The following is a 19,578-nucleotide window of genomic DNA, read 5'->3' as shown; positions in this document are numbered from 1 at the left end:
AGTTGTAAAAATTAGGGCATCGCGTTTCGATGGAATGCCCCGAAATGAACTCCATCGTCAGAGGATCAAAGGCGGACGAACAAGAGCGTTTTTGTAGTGAAGCGAGCTTCATCTACATCTTCATCGTCAGTCGACTGGTGAAAACTTTATTTTCATACTGTTTGCTTGCTCTGCCATTGGATTGTACTGATTTTCGTTCATATTGTGATTGTGACTGCTCTTCTTCTATTGCTGAGTTGGACGGATCGTGGGTTGTGGCTTTAACGCGAACATAATGCAATGTGTAGTTTGGGTTACCAGAAAATGAGAAGTCTTCCGGGTGTGGATTCGATCTAAGGCAATTGAGATTGATAGAAGCGGTGGATTGCCACTGGTAATAGCAGCCCAGTAGGATGGTGTGATGTGATTTTTATCAAGTGATTCGTGCCGGTGGAACTTTTCTTGTTAGAGTATCATTTAGTCGGGACGAATGGAACTGATGAAGGCGTGAGGTGAATTTTGTCTAGAGAGTCGAGCTGGTGGAGTTGTTTTGTGTAAGAGCCATTTAGTTGGGATGAATCAAACTGTTGAATCGTTCCGGAAGGTGTTAGGTTAGGTGAACCACCATTATTTGTTCATATAGTTTAAACATCACTGCTGCAGGACTGAATTCCAAGGCTGCTCTCCGATGTGCAGTTCAGACTGATTTAACTGATTGGCTTAGGTGGATTGTGAATTCTCAGTTTGGCTGATAACATGCCTAGAATCAACACTAGGTTTTCTTTAAGATGGAAAGTGTGGGGAAGAATGTACAGTTCAAGTGAATCAGTTAGAGACATTTCAGAATCATTGAGAAAGATAAGTAAAATTATGATGTCCACACCGGCATTGGCCCTTGATACTGCCCTTGACCAAAGTGGCATCAGGGTGTCCCCGGATATGGTGGAGGATGTCCTTAAGAGATTTGAAAATGCAGGTATGTTGGCTTATAGATTCTTTGAATGGGCTGGGAAGCAAAGAAATTACTCGCACAGTGTTAGGGCTTACCATATCATAATTGAGTCTCTGGCCAAGATCAGGCAGTATCAAATCGTGTGGGATATTGTGAATGCAATGAGGAGCAAGAGCATGTTAAATGTCGAGACGTTTTGCATCATCATGCGAAAATATGCTAGGGCCCAGAAGGTGGATGAGGCGGTATATACATTTAATGTCATGGGAAAGTATGACATGCCCCCAAATCTACCCGCATTCAATGGCCTCCTAAGTGCTTTGTGTAAGGCCAAGAATGTGAGGAAGGCTCAAGAGATCTTTGATAGTATGAAACAGCAATATGGTCCAGACTCAAAGACGTACAGTATATTGCTAGAAGGATGGGGGAAGGCTCCAAATCTGCCCAAGGCAAGAGAGACCTTCCGTGAAATGGTTAGCGCAGGTTGCGACCCTGATATAGTGACATACGGAATTATGGTCGACATACTTTGCAAGGCCGGGAGAGTTGATGAGGCTGTTGGAATTGTCAAGGAAATGGATTCCACTGCCTGTCGGCCAACATCTTTCATTTATAGTGTTCTTGTACATACCTACGGGATAGAAAATCGGATTGAAGATGCTGTCCAGACATTCCTAGACATGGAGAGGAATGGAATTGAGGCTGACGTGGTAGCATACAATTCCCTGATTAGCGCGTTTTGCAAAGTTAACAAATTTAAAAATGTGAAAAGGGTCTTGAGTGAGATGGAGAGCAGGCGAGTTAATCCCAACTCAAGGACCTGCAATATTATTTTAACAAATTTGATTACTAGTGGGGAAACCGATGAAGCTTACAGCTTCTTCCGGAGACTGATCAAGGTCTGTGAGCCTGATGCAGACACATATACAATGATGATAAAGATGTTCTGCCAGAGGGATGAGCTGGAGATGGCTCTTAAGGTGTGGAAGTATATGAACTCAAAGCGATTCATTCCAAGCATGCACACTTACTCAGTGCTGATAAATGGCTTATGCGAGAAGGGTAATTCACCAATGGCTTGTGTCTTACTGGAAGAGATGATGGAGAAAGGGATCCGCCCATCACGTATGACTTTTGGGAGGGTAAGGCAATTGCTCATGAAGGAAGGAAGAGAGGATGTGGTGAAATTTCTTCAAGAGAAAATGAACCTTTTGGTTAAAGAGCCATTATGCGATTGAAGCTATGCATAAGGACTAAGGAGCTTTCTGGTACAAGCTGCGACCATGATATTGTTAGATTCAGGCATTAGGACATATTCAGCTTGACAGCAGTGCTCTGTTTGGTTAAGATGTTGGGCTGTCACTGCAGGTGAGCATTATTTTCTTCTTCTGTGTATAAACCATAGGTTGCAGATCTCATCCTACCATGTTTGCTCTGGTGTCAGTCATATAAATGTTGAAGTATATCTCACATTGCTTGACAATGGGTTCTAAATTCTCTTTATATAAACTTAAGCTTTTGGATTGGACTTTCTAACATGATATCGGAGCTAATATTATTCCTTTCGCGAATGTGCATGGGAAAAAATTCCTCAAAAACTCCATGTGAATGTGCGTAGTCAAAATTTCACGTGCTGCTCGTAATCTGGCTTGCACGTGAGTGGGGCTGTTGAAGTATGTCCCACATTGCTTGACAACGGGTTCTAAATGCTTTTTATATTCATGTGGTCTCCCTCCATCTATAAGCTTAAGCTTTTGGGTTGAACTTTCTAACAATAAAGCTTTAATTTCTTATGCTTTTCTTTCCAAGTTTTGTGTATTCTTTCGTAATCGTATAATTTCCATTAATGAAAATTTTTTGTGCTAGCAGTGAATGCTTTTCCATTGTTTAGGCAACATAATAGACATGATGAAAAGATGAGAAAACAAAGGTAGAAGTTGTAGTGATAGCAAAATATGCACTTCATCTGTGTATGACTTAAGACATGATGATGACAGTTGATGTATCTGTGGAGTCTGGGCTTCGGAGGATGTGACTATTAGTTGCATTCCTCTTTTTGGTTTTTGTGGTAATTTGGGAACAAAGAACAGAGTGAAACTTGTTTTTAAAACCATTTCTAGGAAAAGCCATGGTTAATGAGATGTTGAAGGAAAGCAAGGTACGGAACCCTGGCAATATCTCTCTCTTTCTCAACGCCATGCATATTTGAGACTATTTTATAAAGGATATGGGGGAGACATGGGAATCTCTGGCATGTGAATGTTTTGGCGAAGAGCATCTAATGCAGAGCAGGATGATGCTCTCGACGTCTGCCATGCATGATACCTCCTCGACCCCTTACCAGAAGAATTACAATTGGTGTCATGTAATCCACATTTTGACCATCTAATGTTTCATCTGGAGTTTCTTTTTATTCGCAGGTTCTCCGACCTGTATCCAGCTATATGTCTTCGATTCTTTCCATGGTGTCTGCTACTTTACTGCCTTACTTAGAGAAAGGGAAGTTGACTGATAAAGCAGAAAGTGTGCTGATTTTGAATGAAAGGTGCAGTTCGATGGTGGTTCATTTTCTTGGCAATCTATTTTCAGATGTGTAGTCACATCTAATCGAGTTTACTGTGGGAGAATCATCTAAGATGCCTGAATCACAAATAAGCACGTGGCTCGAGGAAGCAACAGGTATTTTCTGTTCTTTGTCATAATGGATCTCTATATGCAGAGAGTATAGCCTTTGGTTCTGACACCGACATCCATATTATTATGCTGCTCCAGGTGAAGCTAAAATTGTCTTGTGACCTTTCTACTGGCATAGATCCGATGCATCATGTGGGGGCGCAAGAATAAACCGAACCGGGTTGTGAGAGGTAAAGACTGATTGGAGGCTTAGCATGGATATTCATCAGCTTTAACCTGTTTTGGCTCAGTAAAAGATGACTGTAGATATTAGGATAAACTCCAACACCGTGGTTGCCAATTTGTTGGTCTATGCGATGTGGAGTTCAACCAGATAACGCCACTAAAAGTTGAGCCATTCGGGGTGTGAGTCATAAGACCTTGTGGACGTGCTTAGCGGTGTTTATGTAACCAATGTGAGGCTCCTTTTCGGCATGATGCCCCACCATTATCTGGCGTTGTGGTCTTATTCTTTAAGTCTGTCGTTTCAATAATCTTAGACTCCGTTTGTTTCATGAAAAATTCTGATATTTTGTGAAAAATAGTTTTGAAGAAGTCATTTTCCTAGAAAATGATCATATTTTTCGGCATTTGGCCGTAACATGAAAATGAATAATAAAGAAAAACATATTATTTTCCTAAAATATTTCCCCAAATCTCTCCCAATCAGACCAAACCCTATGCGAATCCCCTTCCCCAAATCGCAAATTCCCTCAATACCAAACCCAGATTTCCTCACCAGTCAAATCTTCCCTCCTCCACGTGGCTGCCGCTCCCTTGCCGACCCTTGCTCAGCTTTGCAAGTGCGTTGGCAACGCTCGCAAGCAGGCCACTGGCGACGGCAGGGAGACGCCCGTCTACAACAGCGCCCTTGATGTTGACGCCAGCCTTGACCTGCGCTCCCTCCCCTTGGTCCTCCACTTCAACAACCCCACCTACAACGTGTAAGTTCACCGCAAGGTCGTGCTGTCCTTGGTCCTCCCCGACGTCGTAGCCGCCTCGACTCCACTGCCTCTACTCCATCGTCATCGAGGACCCTGTCGTCAGGGAGAGCCTCTTCACCCGGAGCAAGGTCCTGGTCAATGACATCTTCGGCGAGGACCGCGAGGGCGAGATCCTCGCTGTCCTCGGCGCCGGCGGCTTCGGGAAGTCGATGCTCGTCGACCCAATCACGAACTGGATCGCGAAAGGGAGCCTAAAAGGGAGCTGAATGGGGAGATGCTCGAGTCGAGGCTGTCGAAGGTGATATTTTGGCGTACGTGATGCAGACGACCTACTATTCCGAAGCGAGAAAGATTGGGAAAATGATTTCCTATTTTACAAAATGGAAATCATTTTCCCAAATTTTACAAAGACATTTTCCATTGATCGGAAAATATTTTCCATTGACCTCTCATTTTCCACCACCCAAACACTGAAAATTAGGGAAGATGTTTTCCCGGAAAATATTTTTCATGAAACAAACGGAGCCTTACTTAGAATCGTGGCACTCGATCGGCATTGATCAGACAAACAAGTCTTGGTTGTAAAGCCACGGAGGGAATATTCATCTGACTTACCGGGAATTTTCTTCTAGCTTACTAGTAAATTTCTTCTCAAGGTGATGATGGACACTATATCAATCAGTTAGGTAACGAGTCTAACCTTCTAAATCTTACCAGCAATCTAGGGTTAGCCCTTTTTCAGAAGTCGATGTAAATATTCTAAAATTTTCGAGAGAGATGTGATAACTCAATAAAATAGAGTTATTTTTATCTATTTTAGGCAACAAATAATGTGATATCTATGAGAAAATATTTGGATTTCCTTCTATTTATTCAAAATTTTCTTGTTTGTGCAGGATAATGATACATGAAAAAGATAAGGAAAAAAAGAAGGAAATCAAGATGCCATCAACAAAATCGTTAGAAGATGGAGACCAAGTCGATAGAAGATTGCCTTGTTTTTATGAGCTCTTAATGTTATCCTTACAGTTTTAGTTGTGTTTAGGATATCTTAATGTTATCTTTGGGGATTTATTTTATTCTTTAGTCTTGAATGTTATTCCAAAAAGAGGATAACATAAAGAGCTTAGTAGACGGCTAGGTTTTTACTTTTGCATCATCCTTTCATTGTTCAGGGAGTTTCTCGAAGGATACATCTTTACTCGATAACTTCGTTTCATAATGTGTTATGATCAATGGGTAATTATACCCGAACAATATTCACAGGAAAGTAACCTACTATAAACAAGGAAAATAGCTATCTTAACCTAATAAGAAAGCTATTTATTCTAGGGAAAAACCAAATATCAAATAATGTTTATTTTCTAATTATATCTCTAACAATATTCTCTAACAGCGGGAGGCCTGATTTGGCTTTTTCCATACTATGATGAGAGAGTTTAAACATAGTAAAAGTTGCTCAAAGTTCCTTTTAATGTGGAATTTAATTCGACACGGCACTTTCTCTTGTCGATGTCTTTTTGGTTTTTGTTGTTTTTGCTGCTATGTTTATTCTACTCTTTTCTAAAAAAAGAAACTGCCTATCGTCCGTCTTTCCCAAACCATGTAGGAATTTAAACTTGAGGAAGATAACACCTTATCATGATAAGTGAGAGATAGGCATGAGAAAAGAAACCCGGCATTCTTCGGATCCTTGATCGAATGGACAAGACAATGCATGAGCAAAAGATCTGCATCTGGGCAATGTAAGGATCCTCCCTCCACCCCTTTTCGCCTTAACAAGGCCGAAAAACTACCGCGAGAAAAGAGGAGAAGAAGGCCAATGGAGGTCACCATACGAAGCACCGCCAAGTTCAGGGATCACTACGAGATTAGCCTTGGAGAGAAGATCTCCTTGACGACAACGGTTGTGAGAGACCAAGATTACAAGCTTAGCGAACCTGTCGTTAGAGAATGGGTCAACGGCGTCCGGAGAATGTGTGGCAACAAGAAGAGAAACGCGCAGCAGATTTTGGTGGGTCTCTCGGCCAGTCACAGCATTGGCTACGCCAACGGGTACTTGGAGAGAAAAGGTGACTGGCTTTCGCAATTCTTGTGCACAAAGTCTGCAAATTTTACACCGTACTAAAGATCCGGCAAATCAGTCTGTGTCTACCATCATCACAGCAATCTAAGACCTTTCCTTGTGTGGAATAAGGAGGAATAGAAATTAGACCGTGTGGAAATTGGAAATTTTTGCGACTGTACATGCTAGATCAAGAATTAGTAACCCGCGTGTGACCTGCCCGACCCAATAGAGCTAGTCACTTGACAATAGTTAACTCGAAGTGATGTTCAAGTTAGGAAAACAACTTAAAATCTTGTGTGTGCCGGTTCTATTTTTCGCCGTGTCTCGTGTTTCTTTATAGGATCGTTCATAATAAACCTTGGGTCTTGTTTATCTCCCCACGTTATTACAGGTTCAAACAAAGAAAATAGCCCTTATCGGCTGCTACAGCTGTGTGTCGGCAACCATTGCCTTCTCTTCGGGCTATTCACCTATGGAGGACCCATCCCAAAGGTCCTCAAAGACTTCCTCTACGGAGGCACCAGAGTCGTGGGGCTTGGGATCGACAAAATGGCAGACAAGCTCGAGAGAGACTATGGGTTTTTGATACCACAGAGAGTGGAGCTGAGGAAATTGGCAATGGAGGATGGGGCTTGCGAGGGAAGAGATCTCAGCAAGTGCGATTTGGAAGCCGTGGCGAGAGCGGTACTAGAAGGCAAAGTGGACGTCGCCAGACCGTCGAAGATGTCATGGTTCAAGGATGGGGTCGGTTGCGAGTACTCGGACGATTTGATCAAGTATGCAAGCATCGAAGCCATTACGGCACAGAGGATCGGCACCAAGCCGTTAGGGAACAGGAAATAGTTCAATCAAATCAAATCAATCTCATATTTGTCATTGCTCACGTATGCAGAGTATGGTTGTTTTGGAGCTCACCTGGAAATATGTTCTTTGATCGAAGGTAACAAACACCCTGTCTTGGAGCCCTTGTATGTTGTTTCATCAACCGTAACTTTTATTTTCACATTGTCTAAGAAACTAAGTCTGAGCAAGGTGTGATCGTGACTCTCTCAATTTCAACATTGAAAACAACTAGCTAACAATTGAAGACTTAATTGACCTTATGACGGGAAAATTGTCCAAAAAGTCCAAAATTTGTTGCACTTTTGCAAATTCTATTGTAATTTTTTTAAATTTTGTCGGTTGAGTCATAAATATTTTAATATAACCAATTGAGTCATAAACCCTTTTATATTTTGTCAATTGAGTCCATTCGATCAATTTTGGCATAAAATCTCTGACGTGAACATTGACTATCCTACATGGCACGGCCAATACCGATGTGAAAATTTTTTAATACTTGTAAAATTTTTCCAAAATGAGTTTCTTTTTTTAATGACTGCAAGAGCCAGCGACCCTTATTTGTGGATAGTGAGGGCATCGCGGCCCTCACCATCAAACAGGTGAGGGTGGATTTAGGCGAGGACAGTACCATGGAGCTAGACCAATGAGCTATTACGCTTTCTTCAAACAATGGCTGCTCCAAGCCCACCTCTTGATGATCATCGCTCAATCACTTCCTTTTCCACTAAGTGATCCCTTGGGGACCCTAGTGTATAGTCTGGGTTGTTTCCCTCTCAACTTTGAATCTTAGCACCCCGCATGCCCTCGCCTAGACTAGGCAAGAATCACTTGCCCTCGCTTAAAAAAATTAGAAAATTAAATAAAAATAGAAAATTAAAATATTATTAAAAATCGTCCGCGTCGGTACTGGCGCTGCACGGCCAACGTCAGCGCAGGCCGTGTTAGCGTTTTTCATCCAAAATGGATTGAGTGGACTCAATTGATAAAACATAAAAAGGTTTAGGACTCGATTGATAAAATTAAAATGTTTAACACGGAATTGATAAAATTGTATTAGATTTAGGACATTTTGGACAATTTTCCCCTGATGACACCAGGTGAAACCCAACATACGAGATGATAACAAAGTTTGAAAGAAAAATTCTAATTCCATCATAAATTTTGTGTTCAACTATCCTTTCTTTGGTTGGTGACAAATTCAACTAGTCCTTTGAGAGATTGTGCCACTATTAATTAAAAAATTAAGCACCTTTTGGTTGCCTCCAAAGAAATCCTATATTAAACTTATTCTAATCTTCAGATCAAATTGACCCCAAGTGTCACGATCAATTATGCCTCGTGTTACATTTAGAGCTAAGTCATCATGACCTTGGTTACTAGTGCTGATGTGGTGAAAGAATCTGGGTGCATCCCTTGGTCGCTGGAGATTCTTCTTCGAACCCTCCTCCAATCTTCCCCCGAGAAAGTGACTAATCACAAAAAGAACACAAACCCAACTTTTTTTTTGTCATTTCTTGTAACTATTAGTGTTTTGAGTCGACAAGTAACTTGTCCTAATTCGTTCTTTTAGGTGTAGTGGGATTTCAAAGATTTCATGTCTCGGGCTTTTGACTTTAAAAAAAAATTGATTCACTAGAAGATACAAAGAACCCAAATAGTATTCATATCCTGGCAATCTGGCATTAAGGTCCGATGACTTTCCTCGGAGATTCCGCCCACCACTAGCAGCCGAAAGTCTCCAGCGGCGGCGACGGCGGCCGGCTAACCCCCCACTGCCGCCTTTCAGCTTTCCACTTCCGAACGTGCTAATGAAAATGAGTTCGTTTTACTCACTAGGAAAGAAGAAACTCATTTCTTTGCTCTTACCGGTTAAAATATGCTGTGAGCGTTGCGTTCGTGCTTTTTTTTTTATTTTTTTTTAATTGACTATGCTTTCAGAGAGTCTCGATGATGTTAAAGCCACACTTTCTTAAAGTTTCATTTTTGTGCAATTTTTAGTCTCGACATTGATTTACATGTTAGTATAATGCATGATCCTTGCACCTAGGAATCACATAGGGAAACTTCCGGTTCACTCTCCTAGTCCTAGTGGGCCGGTCGAACCTTATGGTGAAGTTGGGGCGGATATCATCATACTTTTTACGAAATAAAATCATTGTGTTTTAAGAATTTTTAGGTGCGATTTCAACTTTAAAGATAGCGTTGATTCCTACATATACATTATGTGATATACCAGTTTGAGAGGAAAATTGTTCAAACTAGATGTATTGTATGGCAGCCAATTTGGTTATAGACTTTTCAATTTGAATAATTTAGTCCTTAACCTCTTGACGATTTGACAATGTAGTCCTTCCAGTTGATGTCGATAAGAAATCACATACAATGATATCTTACGGAATAAATTCAATATGTTTTAAGAATTTTTAGGCGCGATACCAACTTTGAATATAGCGTTGATTCCTACATATACATAATATGATATACCGGTTTGAGGGAAAAATTGTCCAAACTAGACCTATTGTACGATGGCCGATTTGGTCATAGACTTTTTAATTTGAGCAATTTAATCCTTAACCTCTTGACGATTTGTCAATGTAGTCCTTTCGGTGATGTCGATAAGAAATTGCTAAGGTAGTGGTCCAACCAACGTCGGCCATCTTATATGGCATAATCAACCACAATGCCCTAGCAATGCCACATCAATGTCGGTGGCAGCCATGTCACGTAAGATTGCTTGATACGATTGGATCATCATATTAGTAATTTTCAATCAAAATTGGCTAAAATGACTACATTAAAAGTTTTTCAAAAGATTTAAGATTAAATCGAAAAAATTAAAAAGTTCATGAATGAATTGAAGTTTGGAATTTTTTGGAGAGTTGTCACCAATTTAAGTTGACCAATTTTAGGAATGTGAGCTCCGTATTATATTTTGCACTAACTTTATCTGGATGACAACTGGTGACCACTAGTGTAGTAGTACACATTTATTCTAAATGACAAGTCTCCGAAACTTTTTAACAATATATAGCTTACCCGAGAAAAAAAATCAAGAAGTTAGAATCCAAAACATTAATTAACTCAGCTTTCTTTGTATATTTATGTTATTTTGTATCATTGAACAAATTGTACGCAATGAATGCGCATATTATCCATTGATTAATGTAATTAACGATAACACCGATAAAAATGAATAAAAAAAAAGCGACATTGTGACTTTAGTCATTTAATTGCTTATCAAATAAAAGTTTGGAATGTATCGACCGTCAACTTCCTCTTCTAGCTTTTGATTCCTAATAGATATTTTGGTTCTCATTGATTCTTAATTTTGGCAACTATCATGGCTTGCTTCAATCATGGTTCCAATTGAAATGAAAGGCGCAAAAATCGTAAATACACTCGATTTAGTGTGCTAGAAAAGATTCACTGCATCGATTCACATGACCTGCTTTCTCGCGTTCTCCCAACTTCACGTTAGAAAATTCTCACGGAAAGGAGAAAGAAAGAGGGAAAAAAAAAAATTCACAGTTGTGCTCTTTTCGCTACAAACTTCGATGTCCATCTTGTGGTTTGACTCTGCTAGATGGATACCCCACAATCACAAGAGGGAATCTCGAGCTACAATCACTACGAACATGAACCACCACCAAAAAAAGGAAAAAAAAAAGGGACACACACACCCACAAGGAAATTGTACTTTGTGGGTGTCCCCCAACATCGGTTGAGTCGACCTGGTAACATGAACCAACCCTTTTGTCGACTCTCTTGTGTCACATCAAAAGGCTATAAATAAAGGTTGAATCCTAGATTATTGTGGAGGGCACGATCCGGGTGATTCACAGAAGTGGGCGACATTCGATGGCTCTCATGAAGATTTGACATAGAACAGCTTCACTATGCACATGGAGGGAAAGTCTAAAAGTAGATCCTGTGCAGCTAGAAGAGCCGATAGACAAATGAGTCGAATCGGATTTAAATTAGATTGAAAATGATCCGATTCATAGTAACACATTTAATTCATTTTCACTTATTTTTATATAGTATAAATCTAACGATACATATTCAATCTAACTCATACACGAACATAACCAACCTGACTTATATTTTTAAAATATTTTAACATTAAATCAAGTAGAAAAACTTATTTCTTATATATTTTAAAAATTATATAATGCTAAAACATATTTAAAAAAAAATTGGTCTTTTTTATATTTTGTATTTTTTTTTTTTGTGCCCAGCGAGGGTCGCCGGCCGACTAAAGAAATAAAAAATAATTTGCTTATAACCCGCTTAAACTTATTACTTAAGAGGCTCAATACCCAAAAAACCTTCAATTTTAACATTTGTGACAATTATATCCAAATTTTTTTATCTCATAAAAAACCTTCAATTCTTATTTTTGTCCCAATTTTAGCCCAAATTTTTACTTTTGTTCCAATTTTACCGGCCTATACAAAAAAAAAAAAAAAATCAACTTTAGCATAAGTCCCAACTATATCCAAATTTTTTTGTCTCATAAAAAACCTTTAACTTTTACTTTTATCCCAATTTTACTACCGTTAGACTTCCGTCCATAATCATCATTAGTTAATCTTATGTGTCCGACAAAAAAAAAATCCCACATGGCATTTTCACATCATTAATAAATTACCCCTCAATGAAACCGACATGAAAAAAATCCTTGAACTTTTCTTCTATTATTTGTTTCCCCTACATATTGTTAGGAGATACAGAGTCACACAAGACGGCGCATTCCGTATTCTCTTCATCACTCCACGGCTAAAAGAAGGCTAGACATTGAGATATTTGGACAAACGATTTAAAATCTTGTTGTCCCTAAAACCTACTTTTAAGAAATTTCGAATATTCATTGATAAGTTCGGCAAGAAAATTCGAGCCACATAGGATTAATTAACGATAATTATGGACGAAAGGGCGACGATAGTAGAATTGAGATAAAAGTAAAAGTTGAGGGTTTTTTAAGAGACAAAAAAAAATATTTTGGATATAATTGGGACATATGCTAAAGTTGAGGGCTTTTTTGAGTATTAGACCAGTATAATTAGGACAAAAGTAAAAGTTTGGGGTTTTTTATGAGACAATCTTTTTTTTTCATATATTTGTCACAAATGCTAAAGTTGAAGGTTTTTTGGGTAGTAGGCCTTACTTAAAATAACTCATTTGTGACTTATTAACTTGTTAACTAACCCATTTATGACACTTTTAAAATTTAAGACAACCCATTTATGATCCATATCGTTATCTATGGGTGAAAATACGGGTTCTTGATCCATCTTGCCACCTGTGGCTACTACTAAAGTTGCTCTCAATCAGCAAGAATTTTGAGCAGCCATTTATTTATTTTTTTTATTTCCTTTTTCAAATCAAGAAAGATAATTGCAGTAGCGGAAAAATCCATCAAAAATCATTTCCCCTAGTCTTCTTGATGTTTTCAAACTCTTCTATGTTGGTTTTGATTTTGCCAAAGCAAACCAAATTTCAATGCACGACTGGAAACTACAAAACTATTGCTGAGGTAATCACATATTCCCTCGCACATTGCTAGTCTTTCTCTTGATGCAAGTTCAGATGCCCCTATTGAATTTGTAGGCTGTCGGGATCATGAGAAATTAACTAAAGTTTCGCCCTTTTTCGAGAGGCTTTCTATATTTTCGTGGTAAGGACAGGACTAAAGCTCTCCGTATGATCCTTGTCGTCATCATAGACTTATCGTTGTAGAAAGTCCTGGACTGAATTGGCCGCCGCTCTAGCCATGAAGTCTTGAGACAAGTCGTTCTCAAGCATCAAAGCTTCTTTTTCCCTTCCCTGTCTGTCCTGAGAGTGGATGCTTTCTAAAAGATGCAGAGTCCAGAAAGAGGAAGTATCTACGAAATTGCATAGATCGGCAGAAAGACAAGACCTTGAACTTCCTTTATCGTGAAGCTTTCAATTTGCATTGACAAATAATACAAAGAGTTACATTCTTATGATGGTGGCCACAATATGCAGAGGCTAACGTGACCCTTCCCGTTCCCTAAATACATTATACAGTGAAAATGAAACCTGAACCTAGAATTTATCACACAGCAAATTCCATCGAATATAATTAACCTTGCTATGAACATGAGCGCCGAAACAATCTTTCTCGCCGTTGCTCAGTCTTTGCCGTACTTGAGACATGCCCGTTAGTAGCATGATTTTTTTACTAATTAGAACTGAATGGCTTGTAGGACTTGAGGTCCAGGACGACGCCGGCGACGGAGCCAGCAGCAGCAGCAATGGTGATGATTAGGCAAGCCACACTCAGAATCTGAAGGCACACCCACTTGGTGCTCCACTTGGGTATTTTCTTCTGCTTAATGTACATCTCGACTGGGAAATAGACCGTGAGAGGCCAAAAACCCAGCGCTCCGAGCAGCCCAACAATGTCGTTGAAGAACGGAAGGAGCATGGAGATCACAGTGGTCGTCATAACGAAGGCCGTCCTCCAGACCAACCGGAAGAGGTTGAGCTTGAAAGGAGTGAGACCAGGGGTTGGGATTTCGATCTCCCTCGTGATGAACTGGCTGTTGGGGTATTTCTCGATGGCAAACTTCTCGATGAAGGCGAATAGGGGTTGGCAATACACTTGGTACGCGCCAATGAGGTGAATCACGATTGCAGCGTTGGCGATGTCGACCAGCCAGTATGGGTTGTAAAAGCCGAACCCGGTGAGGAGGTTTCCAGGTGCCATGTCACCAAAGGCGGCATAGCCCATGCACCCGCAGAGCATGTAGAAAAGTGTTGTGACTGCTATGCTGACTAGACTCGCCTTCTTCATCGTCTTTGATTCGGATGGAGGCGCCCGGATGGTGTCCTGAAACATATACAAACTTACCATATCAAGCAATTTGAAATTTCATTACAATTACTAACCATCACTAGTACTTTCATGTGTCATCCATTTGAGAGAAAATCAAATTATTCACCTGAATTTCAATGAGGATGAGGGAGTATGAATAGGCAAAGGCGATGTCACCAAGAGCCTGGAAGCTCCTCCATAGCTTCTGTGTGGAGGTCACGGCGCCGATGCTGATTCCGGTGAGACTTCCCATGACTTTCCCCGTCTCTGAATAGTAAATAATCCAAAACAGATCACTAAATCGGAACTTCGTACTTCTAACGGGTTCTATCACCAATGGGATGGTTTAGAAAGACAGAGAGCAGTTTAGCAAGAAAAAATTTCGAGTACCTGCAACTTTGGCAATACCAAGGCCAAGTCCAATGGTGGAGTAGGTAAAGGACATGACAGCAGCGACGATGGACAGCCACCACAGCTGATCGAAATCGGGGATCTGAGAGAAGATGATTTGGACGATGCCGAATGCAATCATGTAAGGATTGCTGTTGACGTGGCATGGGTTCTTCTCGCCTTTCTTGTGGAAGCAATTTGACCTGTTGATAGCCCTGCAATGACCATGGAAGCCAACAAAATCAATCTAACTCACATAAATTTCGACACTGGCGAAAGGATCACAAGAACTTTTCACTGAAAATTTGCTTACATCATGCTAATGGAAGATGCAATGGTGTAACCAATGGCAACCCCAAAGAGGTTAAGGTATTGAACCAGCCCACAGAGCTTGACTTTGAACCCACCTGGAGAATTTAAATCAAAGAGGAGATTTTTAGCAACCCAGACAACAAGATTGGAAATGACTCAGACATCAGCATGTGAATATGAACATGAACACGAACACAAATGTGGCATACCAAGATTGGCACCGACAGCATCCATGTAGGTGTAGTTGCGCTTGCCAGTTATGGGGTCGCCGGAGCGGTAACAGGCGGCGAGGAGAGTGGAGGTGTAGTAAGTGACGAAGGCGAACAGGAACATGACGGCAGGGCCGGCAATCCAGCCGAGCTGTGCAGTGGCCCAAGCCAGGGACAGGACTCCGGACCCAATAACTGCTGTGATTATGTGAGCACTCGCCGTCCATACCGTCCCTGCGGTCGTTCACATACAAGCCCACATGAGTACCATTGTCACCGAACATTCTAAATTCTCTGTTTTCATTAGTCCCTTAGAAGGAAAAGAGGAGAATTACTGTTTTCATTAAGCAAGACAAAGAAAAGTTGCAATTTTTATCCACGGTCCTCAAATCGTGCTAGGCTACTGCGAGATAAATATTCGTTGTTGTCATTGAACTCCTCTGTTTTCCTGGAAGAGTTTCTTAATATTTGTGTGGCTTTCCCCTGGTTTTGTGACAGCAACGACACGACGGGAATGTTCCTAAAAGACAGGCGATTCTCGATTCTCTGTGGTAGTTCGTCCTCATCTTTCCTAGAAAGTCGTAAGGAGTCGTGGTAATTTTCATCTCCAGAAATCGTTTCCTTCTTTCATTTCGGTCGGAAAGAATCGTTTCTTGAAAACACAGAGACAAGAAAAAAAAGACAAGGACCTGTGCGTTTGAGACGACCGTCGTCGTCGAAGCATTTGGAGCCACCTTGCGGCGGGACATCAATGGAGACATTGAAGACCTGGTTGTTGGGGTGCTGGTTCTTCATGGCAGAGTTCACGCCCATCTCTGAAAATCAAACCGAAGCACAAACCAGGAGAGTGTAAAGAATGTTCTTTTGCTTAAGCCGATTCGAAGATTCGAAAAGCTTCGATCTTTACGCGTTGAAACGAAATGGGTACTCTTCCTTCCACTTCAACTCTCAAAGGGGTTACTGTACTGCTGAGCGAGAAAGAAGCTGAGAGAGAGAGAGCTGGATAATGGGAAACTGAGAAGAGTGGAAGGAGAGAGACTCGTGCGTTAAGAGTTGCCAAGAGAAGGATATATTGAGGGATGCAAGGAGGAAGGAGGGATGGGTGGGTATATATAGAGAAGATGCAGAGGAGAAGATGGGTGGAGGTAGTCAAACTTGCTGATTATTGTCTGAATTCATATGCTGAATGCGCATTTTGTAATTAATTATTACACGGGGACCAAAAGAAAATGATTATATCACTAGAGGAGAAATTAAGTGTATCGGGAGAGTTATCAAAAAAGTTTTAAATCTCTTATAATTGTATCAATTCAATTCTAAATTTTTTACATTTGTGCCAATTTAGTTCATTCGGCCAATTTTGACTAAAAATCGCTAACGTGACACGGCCGGCGCTAACATGAATAATTTTTAATAATATTTTTTTATTTTTTATTTAATTTAATTTCTTTCTTTCTTTCTCTTTTTTTTCCCTTTCCTTCCTTCTTCCTAAAGAAAAAAAAGGGGAAAAAGAAACATAAATGAAAAAATTTGAAAAATATCAAAATATTACTAAAATTGTCCACGTCGGCGTCGGTCACGCCACGTCAATGATTTCCAGCCAAATGGATTGAATTGACACAATTGCAATTTGTTTATGATTTTTTTTTGTTGCTAATTTTACCTAAATATACCACACACGGAAGTTTTAGCTAGTTGGTGAACGTATGATATTAACTAGGCAATAAAAAATCTAGAAAAATCACTGAGACTTAATCTATATTAATGATGATTATAACGATAATTATCACAAGCTCCTACCGAGGCACAAGTTAGCTTTTCATCGGGGTCGGCAACCTTTTAACACGTTTAGTTGCGGTAATCATTATCGTAGTACAAGACAATTACAATTTTGTTGATTATTACAATTCTTGCTTATGGTAATAGACATTGCTCTGTAATTCTTTTTCTAGCTTCAGACTGTAATAATTATTACATGACCCCTTTATGTAACAGCTACCCAACCAAAGCTGTCATTGAGGGTGCACATGACATCACTTTTAGAATAAAAATCTGTTTGATAATGTAATTTCTGCTCCGGAAATTCGTTTGATCACGCAACTTTATTTTTCTACTTCTGAAAAAAAAAATTTGCTCCAAAAGTAATTTTGGAGCCACTTGAAGAAGTAACAAAAAATCACTTCTCTCCAAAAATTGAAAAATCAACTTCTGCTCAAAAGCATAAATAGAAATATCCACTTTTAGTCGATTTCTACAGCAGAAATGTTACCATGCGCACCCAATATACCCAAACACTATCTCTTTTTCTGTATCTCATGCTAAACTCTACTGATGTTAGATAACATTTGTTTTCTATCGCATAATAGGATTAATGACGTAGTACTAGAGTAATTAGTTTCGTACCATTCCATGTTACAAAATTGAGGTTAGTATCATACTTAATCACATCAATTAACTTTTAGTAATATACATAATGGTACAATAACATTTAATATCTACTAAAGTATGGTTTTCTATATAATCCTGATTATCATATGTTTTTGTAATACAATTGTTAGAATTCATATTTGATGACCCAAATGAATATTAATATATAATCATCTCTAATCCTCATATGCAAATAGAAGAAAGATAAATTGCTTGAAAGGACTCGAAATTAAAGGAACAGTCTAAGAAATAAGTGAAATTAACTTGAGGAACATGTAATTAAAAACTTAAATCAAAGCATAAATGCTGGAACTGAAATTACTGGCGAGCCCCGCACCCGTGACACTAGTGCCCCCACCCCCAATCTCTTTACTAGCAAGACCGCATGCCTATTGGCAATCTTTGAACTATTCACTAATTGCTTTTCCATACTCGAGCTTGCTCGGACTTGGTCATGTTTCCGGCTGGTTTCTAATTCAAACTAGATCGAGCCCGGCTTTTCGTGGCTTTTGGTTGAGGCGTCTCTTCGTAGTTCGTAGACTTCAAGTCGAGCTCGAGCTAGATGTGACTCGATTCGGGGTTTATTTCGATTGGCTTCCTTTATAACACCAACAATGTCATATAATTGTCGTAGCCGAGCGTGGAAGATAATTACTATTACACATACAAAGTGCTTTCTGTGAAATTAATGATGTGATAAATCCTCATCTGGGCTTTTTTTTGGGGGGGTGGGGGGGTCGGACATCTGGCTATTTGAATAAGTAGAACGATATATATCTATATATACACAACAAATTTGCCTAATATGCAGAACCAGTGAAATGGAACTTTTCATTGAAACACTGCTCCTGTGCGTAAAGATAGATAGAGCGACAAACTCTTTTTCTCACTTTAACAAGCTTATTCCGCTGGATAGAGATCACCTGGTCTTGCTTTCCTGTACCCTAGAATGTTATAACTATTTTATTCCCCAAGACATTCCTAATTTAATTCCGTTAAGAGAAATAAAATTGGTGAGTTCTAGCGACTAGCGACTTTGTGTGCACATCACATTAAGATCACCATATAGATAAATCCAATTATTGTATCCTATCACATTAACGGCATCTTTGTAGGATTTCTCGCCATCGAAACACTGCGCATGCCGATGAGATGAAGAGGGAGAAAGTAACTTAAAATCATTGCAATTTCAAATAAAATCGATCTTGTACGTGAAAAAGAAAAATGAAATTATATTCTCTCCTGAAGCAAATCGAACTCGAAATGATATTCTAAATCTCCATCTTTAAAGGACCACCTTAGCCTTAAAAAAAATCCTGCGGGCATATTGCTTCTCGTCCATCCTTGTTGTTGAGACCGAATATGGTTCCCTTCATTATTAATCCCCCCCGCAAGCAATTGCCAGCTCATAAAATTACAAAAGCTACGCAACAAATGATGCCACCATTGAACTCCCTTCGCGATTTGATCGCTTGAAATTGAGAAAATCATTGGCATTTGGGAGGTGGGCAGCGAGCCGCATCTCATTCTCTCGTCTTTATATCCTCCATGACCGAGGGGCGAGGAAAAGAGAGGTTATTAGGAATTATTAAAAAGCATTTGATTTGGTATTTTATGAGATTGGTTGAGAGAGAGAGAATCTTTGTTCTTTTTTTGTTTTACTTTCCTTCAAAAATAAATGTATATTTTTAGAAAAAGTTCAGATGTTTCTATGACCTAATTTCGCAATCGCGTCCGAAAATGGAAAAGAAAAAGGAAGCCCGTAATTTTCGTCGCTCGATTATTATAAACGGGCGATAATGCGATGGTCATGACATATTGTGACATCCCTTGTCCCACATTGCTTAGGAGAGGAGTCCTGGGTTAGTTTATATGGCAATGGGTCCCCTTAAACTTGCAAGACGCGTTTTATGAGGGCTGTATGGGCGGCCCTCGCAGAA

At 39.8% G+C, this 19,578-nt stretch overlaps 3 protein-coding genes across 5 annotated transcripts; 2 read left to right on the top strand and 1 right to left on the bottom strand.

Moving 5' to 3' along the window:
- Positions 1-23: 23 nt before the first annotated feature.
- LOC115738185 (pentatricopeptide repeat-containing protein At1g77360, mitochondrial) lies at positions 24-4,039 on the top strand. 3 transcript variants are annotated; one of them, XM_048275415.1, is made up of 4 exons: positions 24-395; positions 485-2,299; positions 3,352-3,610; positions 3,704-4,039. In XM_048275415.1, the coding sequence occupies exon 2, from the start codon at positions 736-738 to the stop codon at positions 2,167-2,169; it is 1,434 nt and encodes a 477-aa protein (XP_048131372.1). In that variant the 5' UTR covers positions 24-395; positions 485-735; the 3' UTR covers positions 2,170-2,299; positions 3,352-3,610; positions 3,704-4,039. The 3 variants fall into 3 exon arrangements, with proteins under 3 accessions (XP_048131372.1, XP_048131371.1, XP_048131373.1); XM_048275414.1 differs by having other exon boundaries at positions 24-2,299; XM_048275416.1 differs by lacking the exons at positions 3,352-3,610; positions 3,704-4,039 and adding an exon at positions 2,712-3,340 and having other exon boundaries at positions 24-2,385.
- A 1,842-nt stretch (positions 4,040-5,881) lies between these two features.
- Positions 5,882-7,463, top strand: LOC115736133. The gene is made up of 2 exons (XM_048274820.1): positions 5,882-6,620; positions 7,008-7,463. The coding sequence occupies exons 1-2, from the start codon at positions 6,266-6,268 to the stop codon at positions 7,457-7,459; spliced, it is 807 nt and encodes a 268-aa protein (XP_048130777.1). The 5' UTR covers positions 5,882-6,265; the 3' UTR covers positions 7,460-7,463.
- Positions 7,464-13,329: 5,866 nt separating this feature from the next.
- LOC115737284 (amino acid permease 3-like) lies at positions 13,330-16,286 on the bottom strand. Its single transcript, XM_030669326.2, has 6 exons — positions 15,901-16,286; positions 15,212-15,445; positions 15,004-15,097; positions 14,691-14,905; positions 14,428-14,567; positions 13,330-14,315 (listed from the first exon to the last, which is right to left on the bottom strand). Exons 1-6 carry the CDS (start codon positions 16,022-16,024, stop codon positions 13,665-13,667), a joined length of 1,458 nt encoding a protein of 485 aa, XP_030525186.1. The 5' UTR covers positions 16,025-16,286; the 3' UTR covers positions 13,330-13,664.
- Positions 16,287-19,578: the final 3,292 nt, after the last annotated feature.

This window comes from Rhodamnia argentea, chromosome 2 (assembly GCF_020921035.1).
Source record: "Rhodamnia argentea isolate NSW1041297 chromosome 2, ASM2092103v1, whole genome shotgun sequence".
Lineage (NCBI taxonomy): Eukaryota > Viridiplantae > Streptophyta > Magnoliopsida > Myrtales > Myrtaceae > Rhodamnia > Rhodamnia argentea.
This window is presented reverse-complemented; position numbering and strand designations above follow the sequence as displayed.

Bases quoted from the DNA above. Each gene is read 5' to 3' on its own strand.
- LOC115738185 (XM_048275415.1), top strand. From the start codon at position 736: ATGCCTAGAATCAACACTAGGTTTTCTTTAAGATGGAAAGTGTGGGGA.
- LOC115736133 (XM_048274820.1), top strand. From the start codon at position 6,266: ATGAGCAAAAGATCTGCATCTGGGCAATGTAAGGATCCTCCCTCCACC. The intron at 6,621-7,007 runs GTGACTGGCTTT...ACGTTATTACAG, and splicing joins CGGGTACTTGGAGAGAAAAG to GTTCAAACAAAGAAAATAGC.
- LOC115737284 (XM_030669326.2), bottom strand. From the start codon at position 16,024: ATGGGCGTGAACTCTGCCATGAAGAACCAGCACCCCAACAACCAGGTC. The intron at 15,098-15,211 runs GTATGCCACATT...TAAATTCTCCAG, and splicing joins TGCTGTCGGTGCCAATCTTG to GTGGGTTCAAAGTCAAGCTC. The intron at 14,316-14,427 runs GTGAATAATTTG...TATATGTTTCAG, and splicing joins TCATCCTCATTGAAATTCAG to GACACCATCCGGGCGCCTCC.